The sequence below is a fragment of the Pogona vitticeps genome, chromosome 15 (assembly GCF_051106095.1).
Source record: "Pogona vitticeps strain Pit_001003342236 chromosome 15, PviZW2.1, whole genome shotgun sequence".
Lineage (NCBI taxonomy): Eukaryota > Metazoa > Chordata > Lepidosauria > Squamata > Agamidae > Pogona > Pogona vitticeps.
The window spans coordinates 7,793,866-7,814,042 of record NC_135797.1 but is presented as its reverse complement, the minus strand read 5'-3'; the positions used below and the strand labels follow the sequence as shown (position 1 = coordinate 7,814,042).

The 20,177-nt window shown below is 41.8% G+C and overlaps 1 protein-coding gene across 3 annotated transcripts in view; it reads right to left on the bottom strand.

The window, feature by feature from the left end:
- Nucleotides 1-3,517: 3,517 nt before the first annotated feature.
- Nucleotides 3,518-20,177, bottom strand: part of LOC144584842 (solute carrier family 9 member C1-like) — a 34,420-nt gene continuing 17,760 nt past the window's right edge. The window contains exons 9-12 of one of the 3 annotated variants that reach the window (XM_078381978.1): nt 14,991-15,168; nt 12,587-12,668; nt 6,820-6,986; nt 3,518-3,801 (exon numbers count right to left, since the gene is read on the bottom strand). In XM_078381978.1, coding sequence (XP_078238104.1) covers nt 3,604-3,801; nt 6,820-6,986; nt 12,587-12,668; nt 14,991-15,168 — 625 coding nt within the window. In that variant the 3' untranslated portion in view covers nt 3,518-3,603. Of the gene's footprint in view, nt 3,802-6,819; nt 6,987-11,408; nt 11,663-12,586; nt 12,669-14,990; nt 15,169-20,177 lie in introns of those variants that run through there. The other 2 variants (XR_013539319.1, XM_078381979.1) reach the window with 2 other exon arrangements.

Genomic DNA, 20,177 nt, shown 5'->3' with positions numbered 1-20,177 from the left:
ACTGATTTCTCTTATTTACCAACATTTTTACAGACCTCACAGAGAGGACAGGGTTTGTTGTGCTAAGAATTATTTCAAACAACACGCTGTCATCCCAGGTCCAGTTACGTCTCTAAATTGTATGAGTTAACCATCCTAGACAAGCAGAGTTCATTAGAAAAACAAGAACAGCAAGAATAAACACCTATAAATACAATACATATATACAGTATTGGCACCTGGGAAGGATAACATCCCTGCTGAAGTGCTGTAAAGAGATCATCACCACCACCCCCAGCTGTATGAAGTCTTTTGTCTATGCTGGAGGGAAGGTGGAGTACCACAGGACATGAAGGATGCAAACATGGTCACGTTGTATAAGAACAAAGTTGACAGGGGCGACTGCCATAACTACCGTGGCATCTCTCTTCTCAGCGTTGTAGGGAAGCTGCTTGCCTGTGTTGTACTGAAGAGGCTCCAGGTGCTTGCAGACAGAGTCTATCGAGAATCACAGTGTGGATTTCGAGCTAATAGATCCACCAATGACGTGGTATTTTCCCTCAGACAGTTGCAGGAGAAATGTAGGGAACAACAACAGCCACTCTTTGTGGCCTTCATAGACCTTACAAAAGCATTTGATCTGGTTAGCAGGGAGGGCCTTTTTAAAATACTTCCCAAGATTGGATGTCCACCTTGACTCTTTAACATCATCAGGACCTTTCATGGGGGAATGAAGGGCACCGTAGTTTTTGATGGCTCAACATCAGATCCTTTTGACATCGGATTTGAAAATACTTCCTGTATGGAGAATTAGTGCAGCAAAATCAACCCAGAGGGAGACCACAGCTGCGATACAAGGAGATCTGCAAGCGGGATCTGAAGGCCTTAGGAATGGACCTCAACAGTGTGGAAGGGATGGTCACTCTCGAATTGGCCTTCTCAGCCACACTAGACGCTGTTCCAAGTCCTCCGTACAGAGCACGTTACCATAGTCTCTTGAGACTGAACGCTGCCTAATCAATCAATCACCCACGGGCAAAACACAAAACAAGACATGAAAATGAAAAAAAGTGTGCTGAGGTTTTTAATCCAGTGGAAGTCACTCCACTGATAGAAGGCACTGTCCCCTTTCAGAAGAGGGAAGGAGACAGTTTTCAGTGATGCCCCTCCGTCTTGCAGACCACTTCAGATCTGCTGTTAAGTGTGAGTTGGGTAACTGAGCTTGGTGTGGTGGCAATGGAGAATGAGGACAGCACAGGAGAAAGAAAATTAAGGTAGGGAAGCAGCCTCATTTCTCCTTCCACCAGCAAGATGATCCTTACTGGACACAAGCCTGTGTTTTCCAAAGCTCCAAAATGCAGCTTGATAAAAGCTTCACTTTATCTTCCACAAGCTACCTCTGATACTAAAGGGTGGCAATTTTGTTACTCGCCAGTAACTCTACATCAATACAACCACACCTATCATTTGACTATGAACTAACCACTAACACTATTAATTGATTCCACTGAAATGTATGGCCAGGGTGGACCAGCGGTATAGTGGTAATTCTGGATGTCCAGCCCCGATAGTCAAAGTCCAAAAATGCAGGCAGCTCTACTGGTCCGTATTAACAAATGAGGAACAGGTCTTTTGTAAAGTCAATGGCTCTTAATTCCATGTTCAAAACCAAACAACCCTCAAATCGTTTGCTTTGCAACAGGATGGGTCACAACAGTAGACTGTTCTTGCCAAAATACTTCTCTCACCCAACTCCTGTGAGGACTTCAGTTAAGTTTGGGGGAACGGGAAACTTCAAGGGTAGTGGTGGCAGATAAAGCCACTCAGAAGGTAGCAATCCTGTCAGTCCTGGCTCCACTCTACCCCTGAAAGTGACATGAAAGATCTATGTGTACTGCTTGATGTGTAATAATGTCCCATTTCACATGTCCAAGTCAACAAATTACGCTGGAGTCTTGAACCATTCCGACCATCCAGCCTTTCAAGTGCTCCAAAACCGAGGGCGAAACTAGGCGGGATAGCGAAAGACCTGTTTCCTGAAACCCACATCATTTCCAGGACTCGTCTCTGGACTGCACAGTAGCCAATTTGTAGAAGAAAAAGAGTGCAGTGTTGGCAGAGATCAGTCCCTCCTCTTAGCCCCAATTAAGCTTCCCCGTTATCTTCCCAGGGACTCTTTTCTTTAACGGATTTCCAATAACAGCTACTGACTTCGAATTTAGAAAAAGAGAAGGCAACCTACAAGGTAGTGACACATGTGAGAGGAACTGAACTCTTTTTGAAAGTTAAAAAACACACAGAATTCTGGACTTCAAGGAGAACATAAGAGTAATCTAGTCCAACACACACATCTCACAAATGCAGGAGGTTAGAAATGTGTCTTCTGTGACACTGACGGCTCCTGTAAAAGTGCATTGCACACAATGGCCGCGGGATATCCGCGTGGCAGGACCGGCGATCGACAAAGACCCCGGGGACCTTGGCATACCAGTGGTTCAATGTATCTTCCCAGAGACATTAAAAAATCTTTACTTGCCAGTCATGGGATGGCAAGGACACACACACACACACACACACACCGGTGACATACTTTTACTAACGTATCAATGTACTGGGCAGGACAATTTTTTAAAAATGGATATACGAGCCGGAGTCATGGTGCCCACTTTCCTGGCTACAGTTCCGAAAAGAAATGGAGCACAAAGGCCATCCTGGTAAGGAATGCACAGTTACAACAAAACTGCAAAATAACACAACTCTCCTGGCGATGGGGAAACGTTCCCGAATTACACCACTGCCTGGGAAAATGTCTCGATCTTGACTGTGGGTTCGGTGACCAGAAAAGAAAGAAACCAGCAAACGAACTTGGGGATAACTGGAGAACATTTCCTTCAGGTGACCAGGGCCGGAGAGAGGAAGCTTCCCTGGTTTCTGGATATGTATGGCAAGCGTGAGGGAAGCTGGGGAGTGTAAGTCCTCCTCCTTCTCCTCCTCCTCCTCCTCCGAATAGTCAGGGAGGGCAGAAAAGTACACTTTCCTTTGACTGGAGGGTAAGAAGACATGGTGGCACCGCCATGAGAGCGACACACCTTGTTAATCCCATCAGCTCAATCCTGAAACGCACTAGCCGTCCATCTGGTGAGTGGACAAACAGCCCGTCCTCCCATCAACGCAGGATACTGCACCCAGATCGGATGAGGGAGTTAGCCTCTTATCCTTCTCTCCTCATCACCCAGTCTCTTCATCTGCCCCACTCTGATGTCACGACTCTCTCCTTCTCTCTCCCACTCTCTTTCTCTCGATCTCTCTTCCCTCCCTCAGCATCACGTTCATCCCTTGAGCCCTCTGGGCAGAACAAAAGTCACTGGCCGTGCAGCCATCCCTTCCTCCACTGGGCCAAGGATGGAGTGGGGCAGGGCCCACAGGCAGAAGCCCTCTCACTTTCTGAATTGCACAGACTAAAGCCTATCCAACACACACACACACACACACACACACACACACACACACACACACACAGTCTTGTCAGAAGCTGATGCAAAGCTAATTATTTATTCTTCAAGAAACAATTTAGAGTTCTTAACTCTTCTGCAAAGTCTTTCTGTTAAAAAAGAGACATTCTACTCAGTCATTTATATGCAACAAAGCAGCATCCTGCATTTTTGGACTCTCCTTGTGGGATGGAATAAATATGTTTGGAACGGTTCTCAAACGTTGGCGTCTAGCTCCCTTGGCCTTACTGGCTGCTGGCGGTCCGTGGCTCCCCAATGTGATCCTTTGGGTGCCTTTTTTCATCCGTTGATTGAATTCTTCTGAATCTAACTGCAGAGAGGAAAAACAAGAAAGTAAAATCACTTTCACTAGAAGTCTCAACATCAAATCAATGATCTTGGCATTAAAATTATAGTTAGCTGGTGCCACCCTAATTCAACTATATTTTGGTGCTTACTGGTTTTGTTCCTGGTTCTGTGAACTCGAGAAGAGCTAATTAAGGTCTGAAGGTCTGACCCAACCCACACCCAGGAGAGCCTGAGTGAGAGGGAAGGAAGAAGGACGATCCCGTCCCCTGCCCGGATGAGCGGAAGTTCTTCCTTGCTTCCCACCTCGTCCTGGCATTCTGAAAACATGGCCCCTGGACCCAAGGAATGGAGCTACAGGGCCGTGAGAATTGACCAGTCACCCGTGGTTAAATGAAACCACAGGTATTGGTCCAGCTGATCCGAGGGTCCTACTCTACCTGTCACTGAGAAGCAAGAAATCGCATGAAATAGATAGAAGCCGAGCAGTGTGTTCATCAGTGAGTCTATTGAGAACAAATAAACTACACAGTAGAACCTCTACTTACAAGCGTCCCTACCGATGAACAGTCCAACTTACGAACAGCTCCGTTTGCAAAATTTTGCTTCTACTTGCTAACGGAGCTTCAAGATAAGAACAAAAAAATGAGGTGGGGAAAGTGTGAAATTTGAACTTTCTGTTAACCGTTGGCCAGCGGAGAGGCTGTTTCTCTGCTACCTCGCTCGTCCCAGCAGTCAGAGAGTGGATAGGGAGAGAGTCTTCAGACTGCCTGATACTGTACTATACAGACTGTTGTTTTTTTTTTTGGCTTTTTTACAATCTTGATTTTTAGATTGTTGCCTTTTTTAAAACAGAGAGACTGCCTGTTCTGGGTGAATACAAACACTGTACATTATTTACTGTGCTGTACAGGGGTTTTTGCAGCTTGGTGGAGGGCTAGGGCTAGGTGGAAGGGTTATGTTTCTGTGCCCTGATGGGTCTTGCAGTGTGGATATAAAATGTGAAAAGTAGACTGCAATATTAAATTAAAATTAAATGTGAAAATTAGACTGTATAATTTTAAAATGTAAAGTTTATGTATTTATTTTTGCATTCTGTGGCCCCTAGGGTTTGTGTACTGTAACCTCTCGGTTGATTTAAAATGTGTGAGTGTAAAAAGTGGCTTCAACGTCTTTTTTTTCTTTGGGGATCTGTTTGCTGTAATAATGGTTGCTGGTCGTTGATGCAGGCAGGCAGGCAGGCTTTAAAATGGAGATTAAAATGGAGTTTTCTGTGGACTCGAGGTTCTCCCCCCCCCATCCATTGTCTTATCTCTCTCACCCTCTATGCTCTCTTTTTGTGATGAAGAGTTCTGTGCTGGAATAATGCTTGCTGGATTCTGTGTCTTTTTTTGAAGGTGTTCTGTTTAAAAGGTGTTCTCCTGCCCTTTTTTTAAACGAAAAGGTGCTTGGTTTTCTTTAAAAGGTGCTGGTTTTTAAGGATGTTCTGTTTAGATGGAGTTCCCTCCACCCTCCCTCCTTTCCTGCCCTTTTTTTGACTAAAGTCCATCTTAGGTCAAAAGAAGAAAAATTCTCCCCCTAGTGATAGAGGACCAATTAACCGGCTTTGCATTAATTCCTGTGGGCACTAATGCATCGACGTAAGAATGGTGCCTCTAGATAAGAACGAAAAACAGCCGGAACGGATTAAATGGTTTTCAGTGCATTCCTATGGGAAATTTTGCTTTGACTTACAGAAATTTCGAGTTGTGGCCACCATTCCAATATGGATTAATTTCATGGGCCAGATAGGCGGGGCATAAATAAATAAATAAATAAATAAATAGATAGATAGATAGATAGATAGATAGATAGATAGATAGATAGATAGATAGATAGATAGATAGATAGATAGATAGATAGATAGATAGATAGATAGATAGATAGATAGATAGATAGATAGATAGATAAATAAATAAATAAATAAATAAATAAATAAATAAATAAATAAATAAATAAATGGTAACTACAAGTCACTTCTGACTTGACGGTACATAACTTTAATTAGCTAGATCTCAGACGTCATGCTGACTTTGTTCCAGGGCTACCATCACTTACTGGAGACAAATGCAAAGGTTATTGTAAAATGCGCTACAAATCATTGGAACCAAATAACATGGGAATTAGAGCCGTGGAGTCTCCTGCAAAAGGACTGTTGTATCCGAAGAAGGGGCAGAGCTCAAGGAATGCCTTTAAGGGATAGCGCTCAAGGCAGGCAGTAGGCCGGTTGGTGGGGCAAGGGAGGTCCAGCTGGGAAAGAAATGGACCTGGGAACCGCCAGAAACAGAGGAGAGGGCATCGTGACCTTGTAGTTGTGTTTTGATGCTTCTCTGCATGAACCGCTGAGTGCCTCTTGCAGTAGCAGGTCAAATGTCCACTACTCGCGTATATCTCCATCACAGTTTCTCTGATATCTGACCACTGCCCCTGACCAATTCCCAGTCCCTGAGATTTTCTGGAAAGTGGCCACACGGTCTGACACATGCATTCGTTATATCCCATTTGCGTTCCTTTAAAACACTCTACACGGGGCTGCATTCAGTTCTTCACCGTAAAAGCTTCACTGGTCACATGTTCGTTTCTGGACATAAATCCGACTGCCCTTTGTATCCTATAAAGGCCTCCATGACCTTCCGAAGGGGGACAAAGGGTCCCTCCAGCCCTTCTGCTGGCAGAGAAACGTTTATTTTTACGCATGCCTTTGGCCAATGACTGATTGTAGAGGATAGTGAGTAGGTCCTTTTTTTCCCCCCAATGGTAGGTGTTATACTCCTTTTTGGCATTTTTTTTCAATAGCTCCTTTATTTCTTTAATCCTGTGTTTGTTCTGATATAATCATTTATTTAATCATCTTTTATTGAACTTTATTGTGGGTTTGAGCTTTATCTGATTTTTAAATCGTGTTGCAAGTCTTGTTAAGTCCTCCATGGGAGAAAGGTGGGATATAAATACTGTAAATAAATAGACAAACATATTTCTTTCGCATTAACGTAAAAAGACTTACTTTATCAAGATCTTCGTCTGTTATAGTTTTTTCAGCCAGTGCCCAGTTTGCATCAGCTAAGAATCTATCGAACTTCAACATTGCAAAGGCAGTGGCCAGCAATTGTTTGAAATGTTGAAAAACATTATGCCTTGCCATGCGCTTTGGAAAACTAACATTACAGAGTCCTATAAAAACAGAAAAATAATGAATTATTCACTGTAAGAAGTGTAAGGAAACAGCAAATACCTACAAGAACTACTCTGGGCATTTTTATTTGAAGGGTTAAATATAAACAGTCTTAAACTATGGGAGTCGTGCAGTTTCACCTTCCTAGGCAAAACAGTACTTATTCAAGAAACTAAATCAAACGGAAACTTCACCTGCCTCATATACTCTCTTTCTCTTCCTGTACAGAAGAGCATCACAACGACAGACATGTTTTCCCCTTTCTAGCAGATTTACGCAACTAGTATGTTTTTAAGGGAGAAATCAGAGCTATTTGAAGAGATTTATCCTAAAAAGTCCAAGCGCAGCTTACAAAATATCAGCACTCAAGTTAAGCCCAGCTTACTCCAGCAAGCCTGTTTTTGTTCTGTATCAAACAGAAGGCCGTTTTCTGCAGGCAACACATGTGGTTTTCTCTCACACATTTTCTCCTCTAGTCCTATAGATTTCTACGCATGCAAAATGTTTGTGGACTTCACCCACTTTCACAAGTGTAATGACTACATCTAAGGAAGTGGCCAGCAAAATACTCTCTGTGAATATTCATACAAATTCTATTTGCCATGGTTGACAGAACATCTCTCACAAAGCAGAAAATCTTCAAAAGTTGTCCCAGAGTAAGTGAGACAACCCCTTCACGGATTGCTGCCTTGTCGTGGTGAAGGGGCTTGGGTAACTCAGAGAAGCTATGGGCTATGCCGTTCAGGGACACCCAAGACGGGCAGGTCACAGTGGAGAGTTCTGACTAAACGGGATCCACCTGGAGTAGGAACTGGCAAGCCACTCCAGTATCTTTGCCAAGAAAACCCCATGAACAGAAACAAAAAAGCTAAAAGACATGACGCTGGAAGATGGGACCCTCAGGTCAAAAGGCGTCCAACATGCTACTGAGGAAGAGCGGAGGACAAGTTCAAGTAGCTCCAGAGCTAATGAAGTGGTTGTGCCAAAGCTGAAAGGATGCTCAGCTGTGGACGTGCCTGGAAGTGAAAGGAAAGTCTGATGCTGCAAAGAGAAATACTGCATAGGAACCTGGAATGTAAGATCTGTGAACCTTGGGAAGCTGGAGGTGGTCAAGCAGGAGATAGCAAGAATAAACATTGACATCCTGGGTGTTAGTGAACGAAAATGGACGGGAATGGGAGAATTCAATTCAGATGATTATCATATCTACTATTGTGGGCAAGAATCCCGTAGAAGGAATGGAGTAGCCCTTATAGTCAACAAAAGAGTGGGAAAAGCTGTCTTGGGATACAATCTCAAAAATGATAGAATGATTTCAATACGAATCCAAGGCAGAACTTTCAACATCACAATAATCCAAGTTTATGCACCAATGATCAATGCTGAAAAGGCTGAAATTGACCGATTCTATGAAGGCCTACAACACCTTATAGAACTGATACCAAAGAAAGATGTCCTTCTCATTCTAGGGGATTGGAATGCTAAAGTAGGGAGTCGAGAGATAAAAGGAACAACAGGGAAGTTTGGCCTTGGAGTTCAAAACGAAGCAGGGCAAAGGCTCATAGAGTTTTGTCAAGAGAACTAGCTGTTCATCACAGACACACTTTTCCAACAACACAAGAGGTGACTCTACAGATAGAAATCACCAGAGGGGCAATACCCAAATTAGACTGATTATATTCCCTGCAGCCAAAGATGGATCAGAACCAAATCCCTTACGAATACACAGTGGAAGTGAAGAACAGATTTAAGGAACTCAATTTGGTGGACAGAGTGCCTGAAGAACTATGGATGGAAGCTCGAAACACTGTACAGAAGGCAGCAATAAAAACCACCACAAAGAAAAGGAAATGCAAGGAAGCAAAATGGCTGTCCAACGAAGCCTTAAAAATAGCAGAGAATGGAAGGGAAACAAAATGCAAAGGAGATAGGGAAAGTTACAGAAAACAGGACACAGACTTAAAAAGAATAGCATGGAGAGACAAGAGGGCGTTCTTAAATGAACAGTGCAAAGAAATAGAGGAAAAGAATAGAAAGGGAAAAACCAGAGATCTGTTCAAGAAAACTGGATATATTAAAGGAACATTTTGTGCAAAGATGGACATGATAAAGGACAAGAATGGTAGGGACCTCACAGAAGCACAAGACATGAAGAAGAGGTGGGAAGAATACACAGAAGAATTATACCTGAAAGATTTGGATGTCCTGGACAACCCAGATAGGGTGGTTGCTGACCTTGAGCCAGACATCCTGGAGAGTGAAGTCAAGTGGGCCTTAGAAAGCATGGCCAACAAAAACATGCAAAATATATAATACGAAAGGCCTGACTGGAGGAATCCCAAACTGGAATTAAGATTGCCGGAAGAAATATCAACAACCCCAGATATGCAGATGATACCACTCTGATGCTAGAAAGTGAGGAGGAATTAAAGAACCTCTTAATGAGGGTGAAAAAGGAGAGCACAAAAAATGGTCTGAAAATCTAAGATCATGGCCACTCTTCCCACCACCTCCTAGCAAATAGAAGGGGAAGATATGGAGGCAGTGACAGATTTTACTTTCTTGGGCACCATGATCACTGCAAATGGTGATAGCAGCCACGAAATTAAACAACGATGACAAACCTTGACAGCATCTTAAAAAGCAGAGACATCACATTGCCAACAAAAGTCCAAATAGTCAAAGCTATGGTTTTTCCTGTTGTGATGTATGGAAGTGAGAGCTGGACCATAAAGAAGGCTGACCGCCAAAGAATTGATGCCTTTGAATTGTGGTGCTGGAGGAGGCTCTTGAGAGTCCCCTGGACTGCAAAGAGAACAAATCTATCAATTTTGAAGGAAATCAACCCTGAGCGCTCACTGGAAGGACAGATCCTGAAGCTGAGGCTCCAATACATTTGCCATCACATGAGGTGAGAAGACTCCCTGGAAAAGATCCTGATGTTGGGAAAGTGTGAAGGCAAGAGGAGAAGGGGGATGACAGAGGATGACAGAACATTGCCACTGGCAATGGTGCGGCTAAAAAATATTGTAAATAAATGGATGGACAGGGTCATCGAAGTGACCAACATGAATTTGACCCAACTCCGGGAGGCAGTGGAAGATAGGACGGCCCGGCGTGCTCTGGTCCGTGGGGTCATGAAGAGTTGGACACGACTAAACGACTAAACAAACGAAGTGAGACAGACGGAAAACAAGACTATTTGCTATATTTTCTTATGACTACTTTATTTCGGATGAACATAATAGCTTAGGCTCAGCAGAGTCACCCAGTGGGCAAGTTACAAATGTAATTTCAGATCTAACGGTCAGGTAGGTGAATTTTAAACAGGGGAATTAATATAGTTCTGTCAGTTTTATCTGAATTATATATTAATTGTATATTAATTCAGATAGATAATTATATCTGAATTAGACATTAAAATTATGAGAGATAGTTTTTATTATTCAAGCCAAATTTTATTTTAAATCTTCAAGAATGATTTTTAAAATAATAAAACCATAAAAACCTGAGCTGTAGTTTAATACATTTGTCTAGACTTGCCCTGTAGAACGGAATGGCTCTTGATAGCACAAGAGGTCTTCCTCCTCCTCCTCTTCCTCCTCCTCCTCCCTCTGGACTCCCTTCCGCCCTGCAGACACCTGGTGCAGAGAGATCAGCCATCCAGGGGAGGAGGTTTTGAGGACACACGGAGGGAAGTGCAAGGAGGCAGGGAGATGCGCCCCTTGAAGTTCTTTTCACACAGGCCGTTCTGTCCGTGAAACAGGCCTGTGTACTCTTAGGGCGCATCTACACAATTCATCTGCATCTCTGTATGCAGTGCTGCAAATGACAGGGATTGAAAACTCGCGGGACAGCTAAACGATTCTGAAAGGCTGTTTGTGTTTTGATGGGCAGGGTTGGCCCTCAGCTGATCGGGGAACTGGAGAAGCAGCAGAACTGAATCCCCCAGCTCGGAGGAGGCCCCCGCCCGCAATCACAGCCGGGGGATTTGGGTCCCTTGCTTCTGGCGGCTTCTGGGCGCAGCACCCATCAGCTGATGGCCAGCCCTCCGGCTGCTTGGGGGAAGCTACGCAGGGAATCCTCCAGGCGGAAGGAGGCTCCCGCCATCACTGCGCACATGGCCTGACAAAACAAAGTTAGTTATGGGTGATGAGCAATCAGATGGTGGTGGTGGTGGTGGGGGAATGGACAAGAGGGAGAAGGGGGAGAAGGGAAAGAGGAAACATGGATTAAGGGTTGGGGGGACAGGCGATTGAAGAGTGGGCAAGGAGTGAGACATGCAGGAGTGCTCTCGTTTTATTTCTTTGAATTCCTGCTCTCTGGTATAGCGCTATATCAGATAGAAGGGATTTTTAAAAAAGCAGCAGCAGTGTTTACACGGGTGGAAATGATTCCAAATCTCCCCATAACAAACTGACCTCTGGCAGGGGAGCAGAATAACTGCACGTACGTTGTGTGTATGGTTAGATTTGTGTAGTGGTTATTTTTCATCAGAACCTCATACAACATGGTTTTTATTGTCAGTGGAACCGAGGCCTTAGCCACCAACTCACACACACACACACTCAGAGAGAGAGAGAGAGAGAGAGAGAGAGAGAGAGTTAAAATATAGTTTTATAGTAACATTGCTTCTAAAATAAACAGTGGGCTCGACACCCCTGTTGTGGCACCCGATGTCCCTGCCAAGGAGAAAAACTACTGATAGAGATGATGGAGAGCGCTTTGGAGTGACCCCCCCCCCCTGCTGGTGAATTCTTTCATCCCACCCGAGTTAAAGGACAGTTATATAAAACAAAATGTGGTCCTACAGAGTTTACGGTTCACATTTCTCCAATGCTAGAAAATAAAAAGACTGTTTGTCAGAAAGATTCGTTGCCAGTTTTTTTTCAGGGGGGGGAAATGGAGGATGGAGATTGCCCGAACTTGAACCCACTCACAGTAGGCACACACAAAAAATCACACACGTTTCAATGTGTGAAATAAATGTTACAACCCATTTGGAAAAGGGACAGAAACAAACTAGAGAAAATGGAGGAGCTAAGAGATGCTGACAGATTTTCAGAACCAGAATCCACCCCATTATCACACCATCTCTGCACAGCATTTTACACAGCAATGAAAAAAAAACAGGTTTATTTTCCTACTAGAGTTAGAGCCTGAATTAACTTAATTAAATTACACACATTTAGCATGAAACAATAATTTACATCATCATCATCCTTATGGCAATAATATGGGACAACCAGGACAACCCCATCTGCTCACTCAAAAGTATGTCCCAGACAATCCAGGAATGAGTAAATGGGATATCTGTCTAAGTACTGAAGGTTAGACGGTGAAACAAGCACAAAAGACGGACAGAATAAAGCATATGAATAGGTGGCCTCTGACAAATAACGTATCTGAGATAAGAAAAGGGGTTGACAAATGTATATTCTGGGCAGAACAGGCAACTTTAATTGAAAAAGCACATTTCATCATTCAAGAACTAATTTTTAACTGACCATAACTATTTAATTGTTCTGTAAACAATATCAGAGGATCAACAAATATATTATTCTTCCAAAAGAAACAATGAATATATTAAACATTTTACCTAATGCGATAACCAGCTTTTTCACAGTGGTAGAATTAATTATCAAGGTTAGCAAAGATGATGATACAGAATAGAAAAATATCTGAAATATAAAAATGCGTGCAATTAGCAGAGAACAAATAAGACATAAGACATAAGAAATTTATTTGTCGTTGCGCCCACAAGTGGGTGCAACGAAATGAGGTGCTCTTCCCCAAGGTAAAACTGGACAACACTACAAAAAAAAGTGAAAATATACACAACTTTCACCATCCAAATATAGATACCCCGTTTTCTCTCAGCAATTAAAATTCCACCAAAAACCTATGGCCCTGCATTTAAACTCAATACTGCACTTGGGTAAAGACTGTTCTTGAATCTGCTTGTCCTTGCTTTCAATACTTTTTAAAAATGCTACAATATTTTGTTAATTCCCCTCCCCGTATCAGGCCATTTTCTGATCCAATGATCCTAAGCATATTGATTCAGTCCCAGTGTGCTCACTAGCACTTACTCCCCAGTAACTTCACTTACAAAAATTATCTAGTTACCTTTGAGAGATTAAAGCTATTTTCACCAAAACAGCAAGACAATTTCTAACTCCCTTTAACTTAAAATAATAATGTCAATGGCAGCAAAGTACCTATATAAAATGAAGATGATTTCTGTGTCACAGCAGTCAAGGGACATATTTGAATTTACATTGCCCTTAAGTGTGTATCAAAAAAGTAAAGGTCAGTAAAATTGAAGGCATACATTAAAAGGCTCAACGGTGAGCACTGAAGTTCTGCAATGCCCTTTCCCATCCTCCCAGAAGCTTCCCCAGGGCAAAAGCAGTCCTAGGGAGTCTCCAAAGCTGAAACAGGCAGACAGGAAGCTTGGAATTCCTTGAAATGGATGATTTCCAGCACCCTGAGATCCAGTAGAAGCAGAACAGCACCCGCAGGACCTGGCCCGTTATTGCAAGCTGTCCAAGTTCTAAAGCAAAGTATTTTTTTTAGTGTCTCGGCTTTCAAGAGGCTCTTGTGGTGGCTGAAAACCGGTTAAACTTCTCTGAGGACTGCAATTATGTTTTGATGCATTGTGAACCGCCTAGAAAGTGTCAGCACTGATAGGGTGATATAAAAGTTGAACTAATAGATAAATATAGATCAAAACGGGAAACTGCACATATGGAATCTCCTTACGAACATTCCCAAGGGGGAAGACATTAACTTCAATATTTACTATACCAATGGATCTGAGGCCTGGGCAGCAGACAATTAATCTCACCCTTAAATACCTCTTACACCATTTCTTGTGAAAAACCAGGGCCAACGTTCCCTCTAAGCTGGGAGGCCACGCGGGGCTGCATTGGGACCGCACAGCCGAGCCAGTGTTGCTACCCATTGGCTTCCGGTTGCGGCCAAAATTCCCTGCAAGTAGGGGAGGGGGCCTCACAGGGGAACAGCAGAAAATTAGAGGGAACCTTAACCAGGACCCACAGATTATCCAGCCCCAGAGATATTTCAACCTTGCATGCTGCCTTTCATTAAGTTTGCCTGGGAGGGACCTTCCTGGTCTAGGGCCACTGTCAATCCATCGAGCAGAGACCCGCCTCTGATTTCAAAGGGAGCCTCCCCTCTCCGCTTAGCAGCCTTTTTACTCTGCTGGTACTTCGTGCACCCTTAGTGCCCTGCGAATGTAGTCTGCAGATGTCTGCTGGAAGCCGGCTGTGAGTCTGTTGAGGCCTGTTGCTCTAAACGGTCCCTTTTTTGTACCGTCGGCTGGTGATTCTTCCTCTTGTCAGTGTCTCAGGGTGAGTTACTGAGACTGAAAGAGCCACTGGTGGAGACAATAAGGGGGGGGTCTCCTCTGAGGAGACTTCTGCACCGTGACTCCCTGCACTTCTGCTGTGCACCTAGAGGTTTTTAACCAAAGCTCAATGCTCTTCCAAAACTCATCCTTCTAGGGTCTTGGTGGAAGGACACAATTTTTCTCGTGAGGCCACTGATGAGCAGTAAATGAGGTGCTTTTGCGGGAACAAGATCTAAGTGGTGAGTTAACAGAACTGGCACTCTAGAAATAAGGACAAAATAAAGTGGACCAGATGTAAGGATTACCAGTGTGGACATTTTCTCATCAAGAACACAAAGCACAATTGTATTCTGCCAATGTCTATGCAAAGGTAAATCCTCTGCGCAACACTACTCTGCCCACAAAGAACAGCCCAGTTCTCGGTGGCAGATGCCTGCAGGATCTTACCATCCGTTGGTGAGAAAAGTACAGGTCACTTGGAGCTGAACTTTTGCAAGATGTCTCCAGGAGGGTCTACTTGTTTCCCATCTCCAGTAATCACTCCCTGCAATCCCTCCATCACAAGACATATAGAATGCACCATATAGACGTACGTATATAAAGTAATTTCCAAAGTATTTAAGTTTACCGTAGTCTTAATCTCAAGGTCTTCTGCCCTTACACTTGGGGTTCGACTAAATGCCAGAACTGTGTTAAAAGTGGGAGTGCCTCTGACGCCACTCCAGACAAGGACAGCTCCCCAGCGCCAGTTAAACCCATAGCCGAAATGGCTCAAGAAAGGAGTCAGTATGCACATAACTAATCCACTGAATAAAAAAAGAGAAAGAATAATAATTAATGAGGATGTATTTATATTGCATTTGTTAAAAAAAATTAAGCAAATGACTACCAAATGTATTCGTTAGACAAGAGATCCATATTATATCAGCTTTCATATAATAAGTCATGGCATTTATCAATCCTCTTTTTTCCCCTTGGCTTGTGGTGATACGTCTGAATATAGCAGAATGACCTGGAGAAAGGCCTCTAGAGATGGATTGCTGGAAGTCTCAGATTCCACTTCCTTGTATTTCAAGAAGAAACTTATTACTTTAATTAAGTGCATTAGCTGAGAGGTTTTGCTAATTTTAATGCTCTTCCATTTTATCCAAGATCACTTCGATTGATTTTTCAATATGCTGTCTTTTACAGTGCTTTACTAATTAGGAGGTTTGTGGTGACCCAGTCCAAATGAACAAAACAAGGTCCTTGCAATAGTCCACTAACCCTTCCCATGGTCCACAAGTCAAGGAAGCCACACTTCTACTTGCAATGGGAGGAAATACCTTCTTTCTAGAAATATGATAGCTGCTGAAGAACAATTCAGTGAAATATTTGTTTTTTTTAAATCTTTTATTCTCCTAAGAAGTTTGTAAGCTACTGAATGCTCTTAGTGGAAAGATGGAGTACCTATGTATCTATTTATGTATGTAAGTAAGTAAGTAAGTAAGTAAGTAAGTAAGTAAGTAAGTAAGTAAGTAAGTAAGTAAGTAAGTAAATAAATTAATAAATTAATAAATTAATAAATTAATAAATAAATAATAACACTTTCAGTAGGTCAGTTAAAAAAACTCCCCATTATTTCAATAGCAAGAAAGAATTTGCAGCTTAAAACTGTGCTTTCCCTTTTCTGCACTAGACTATTTAAAACTATTTAAAAATCATACATTTGAGGAGGTATAGTCCATTCAAGATATTTGATTCTTTAAATTCTTTAATCCAAAAGCCCACACCAAAACATATATGACATTTTACATTTGTACAAAAAAAATAGATAAAGGAACCTGTTACTAAATCATTATTGATGTATTCTGACAGGTTTGATATAAAAATGAAAGGAATTGTTAATTCAGTTTTGTATAAAGCAGTTGTAAAGAGCAAAAATGCTGTAAGTATTTGTCAGGATCCATGCTAAGAATGAATTTAAAGGTAACGATTTATACAGCTGGGATGATACAAGATACTTGTATCAGCTGTGAAGGGAAACCAAGAGTTGGCTGAGCCAAGAATAAAGCCAGCAGCCTCAGCACACATTATGGTGGTCGTGTGTTGATGTGACGTCGTGGAGAGAACTTGGAGAAGACTCTGACTGCTGGACTGATTTACAAGGACTCTGAACTGATTAATGCCTAAACTCTGTTGATATTGCTGTGAATGACCATTGGACTGAAGAAGGACAAAGCTGTATGTATATATTCTGCAACAAAGTTGATTTAATATAATTTCTGCTATCAATACTGTATCTTTGCTTGGTGACTTCTTCAATCTGGAAATTCTACTTGTTAGTGTCACCTGGCACCTGCTACAACTCTGTCACTGGTTATGGGCCCAGGAATACGCAGCCAAGGTAAATGCTGACCTGTGAGAATCCAGAGGGAGTGAGCCAAAATGAGCAGAAGCTGCAGCAGTAAGTAAAAACAGCTTTAAAATACAGTCTGTAAAATGCCCAGTGATATGATGATGTCAGGACTGACTATAAAGAAGCTGAATGGGGAGAATTACTCCACATGGCTGCAGAAAGTCCAGCTACTTCTCCAAAAAGAGTCATTATGGGACATAGTTGAAAATCCACCAGCTGTGTTAAATGAAAGAAAAAAGCTACAGAATAGCAAAGCACTTGCAATAATCGGCTTGACTCTAGAAGACTGTCTCCTAATCCATCTTAGAGGACTAACTTCAGCGAAGCAGGTGTGGGAGGATCTAAGGGGACTCTTTGTAAGAGTCAGCATTGGGAGTCAAATACAGCTAGCAAGGAAATTATTCTGTACCAGATTACAAACTGGTGAGAGCATGTTACAACATTTAGAGCAAATGGAAAACAATGCTCATGGATTTAAGAGAAAAGAATATAGTATTTACAGAGCTACAAGAAGCTTTCATAATTCTCTCTTCATTGGACCACACATATGACCAATTTGTGTCCAATTTAGAGGTTCTATCCTCAAGCGGAACTGACTATTTTGAATGTTACTAGTAGGCTTTTGGAGGAGGAACAGAAAAGGAAAGATAATATGCAACTCCGTGACACTAAACCCTCTAATCAGCATAAATTACAAAGAAACAATCCGAGTGAACTTGGGGGGGGGGGGAGGGGAGGTCACAGCTGCAATTAGGTGATGTTTTGCCTGTGGTTCCAGACAACACTATATAAGAAATTGCAAATCTAAAAAGGAGAAAGAAAACAGCCACGACAAGACAACGAATCACATCTAACAGAGACTATTTACAACTCTAAAGACCACAATGAGGAATGGATTATTGACTCGGGTGCCACAGCTAATATGTGCAAAAATAAGAAGCTGATCTACGATTTCCAAGCTGTATTTAACCAACAGGTATTTTTGGCCGATGCTGTGAGTGCCAAAATAATGGGTAAAGGTAAAGTGAAACTACCATGTCTAATACAACCAATTAATGTGATATGTGTACCTAAGCTAAAGCATAATTTAATATCAGTCAGCTCATTAGCAAAAGAAGATTTTACAAGCACATTTTATAAGAACAAATGTGTAATTAAAGGAGAAAATAATCAAATGCTAACTTGTTACATAAGAAACAATGTATACAGGTTAAGCAATGTGAATGTAAATAATGTTTATGAAAATGTATGTCCCCATAAGGATTGTATTCACTTATGGCATTTAAGGCTAAGTCATGGTTTAGATTATTGAAGCTAGAATGTAATTTCTGAATGGGATATGTAGTAGTGAACAATGTAAAATGGATTCCATATTGGTTCTCTGTATAAATGATTTCTGCATGCTGACAGCGTGTTTTTGCAGAGGGATGTGGGAATGTTCTCTTGTAGGCCTGAGGAGGACATTCCTAGATAAGAAGACTGGTCATTTGTTATGGCGGTGTGCAGACGGATCTAGGAAAGCAACACCTGTTTCCCATGAGAAGAGAAGAGAGAAGAGAAGGAGGGTCTGTTTACCTGACTTCATGCTGTGATTGGATGAAAGCGTGAGAGACGGAGAAGGAGGGGGGTGTTCCATACAGCTATGACCTCACCTGTCCGTCACTGCTAAAGCTGTGAGTCATCTACCAATGGTGTGACGGAGGGTGGGACATAAGGGGTGGAGCTGTTATATAAATGGGAGTGAAGGTGTGTGAGAGATTTTAGATAGGGACTGATAGGGCTTGGATAGGGCTTGGATAGGGTTTAGAGAGGAGTTAGGAGATCTGTGATATATTGTGAGAGTCTGTGTATGCTAGTGCCTTTATTATAGTGATTGAATTTATTATTTAATTATAAGTGATTTACCATTCCTTTTATTTGTACCCAATAAACTTGAGTTTTTAATTTGAATCCTATTTTGGCCTGAAGCTACTTATTTGAGGGAATAGTTGGTGGCAGTGGAAAAGAAGAGTGAAGTAGAGTGACGTAACAACCCCCCTTTGTGAGGTAGAAGGAGGCCGTTACAGGGGGTTTCCAGCTAAGCTTGAAAAAGGAACTCTTACTGTGGACAAAAGCCTTTTTCCTGATTTCTCATTTTTGGAGCTTGTTGGACTACAGTTTGCTAGGTCTTGTTGCCTGCTGTGCAGTGCAGGTAACAGACTGATAGAGATGTAGGGGATTAGGTAGAAAACGGGGGGCTTTAAGCCTTTTTGCCCACCCTAATAGAGCTTTTTAGTGATTTTTCTAGGATTTTTAGTGTTTTTGTATTTAAAGAGAATTATTGCTTCACTTATACTTTGTATCATTCCTTGAAAATGATAACATGCTGGCTTATGCATTAAACTGACTTTCTTTTGTGAATTTCTATATTTTTCTTAATAAATTATTAATTATAAAAATCAATTGGTCTCTTGAACAGTGGAGCTGCCTTAGCATTACCCTAAGGGAGAATTATAGGGCCACATTTTGCTACTGAGTCCCACCCAGACTGAGCTAAGTATGTCTACTGACTATAAAGCTTATGTGTCTTTCTTTTTTGGAGTTTTCTAAGGTTGCAGAAGTATATTTTTAGGGCAGACTTGTAGGCAGAAGTGTTGGGGCAGCCTTTGGCTGAAGTTACCAGGACTCGACTCAGCCTAATTACTCTAATTACTCTTCTAATTACTCTCTGTCCGACCGGTCAAGCATCCTCTAGGGGAGCTGATCGCTGACAATGTTAAGTACAAAACATTGTGTAAAACAATAGAAAATTCAATTGGTGTACATTTAAAACTAAGTGACAAGTATATAAATTGCCAAGCTTGTCAAATAGCCAAAAGTAAATGTACTCCAACTAATAAATACAGTAATATACAAGTAGAGAATATTTTAGATCTAGTATCTATGGATTTAATTGGTCCAAAACAAGCATCCTTATGAGGAGCAAAATACATTCTATCTATATAGGACCAGAAATCTAGGTTTGGTTTCTGTTATTTAACGAAATATATGAGGTCAACCCATATAGAATTTGAAAAATGGTTGAGATTTGTTGAAATAAAAACAGGAAAGTTAAACAAATTCAGACTGACAATAGAACAGAATTTACTCATGCAAAGTTCCAGTCAATTCTGAATAAACATGGTATTATACGCAGAAAGACAGCACCATATACCCCAAGCCAAAATGCCTTTATTGAAAGGAGAGGCCAAACTCTACAAATTATGCCTGAGGCAACGATAAAAGGTAGTAAATTATCTGATAAATTTTTGGAAAAAGCTGTTCTTTGCGCAAAATTTTATTTAAATATACTTTGACATACTGGAATAAACAACATTCTCTACACAATCTGGACTGGGAGAAAGCTAAATTTAAAATTCTTGCATGTATTTGGATCAC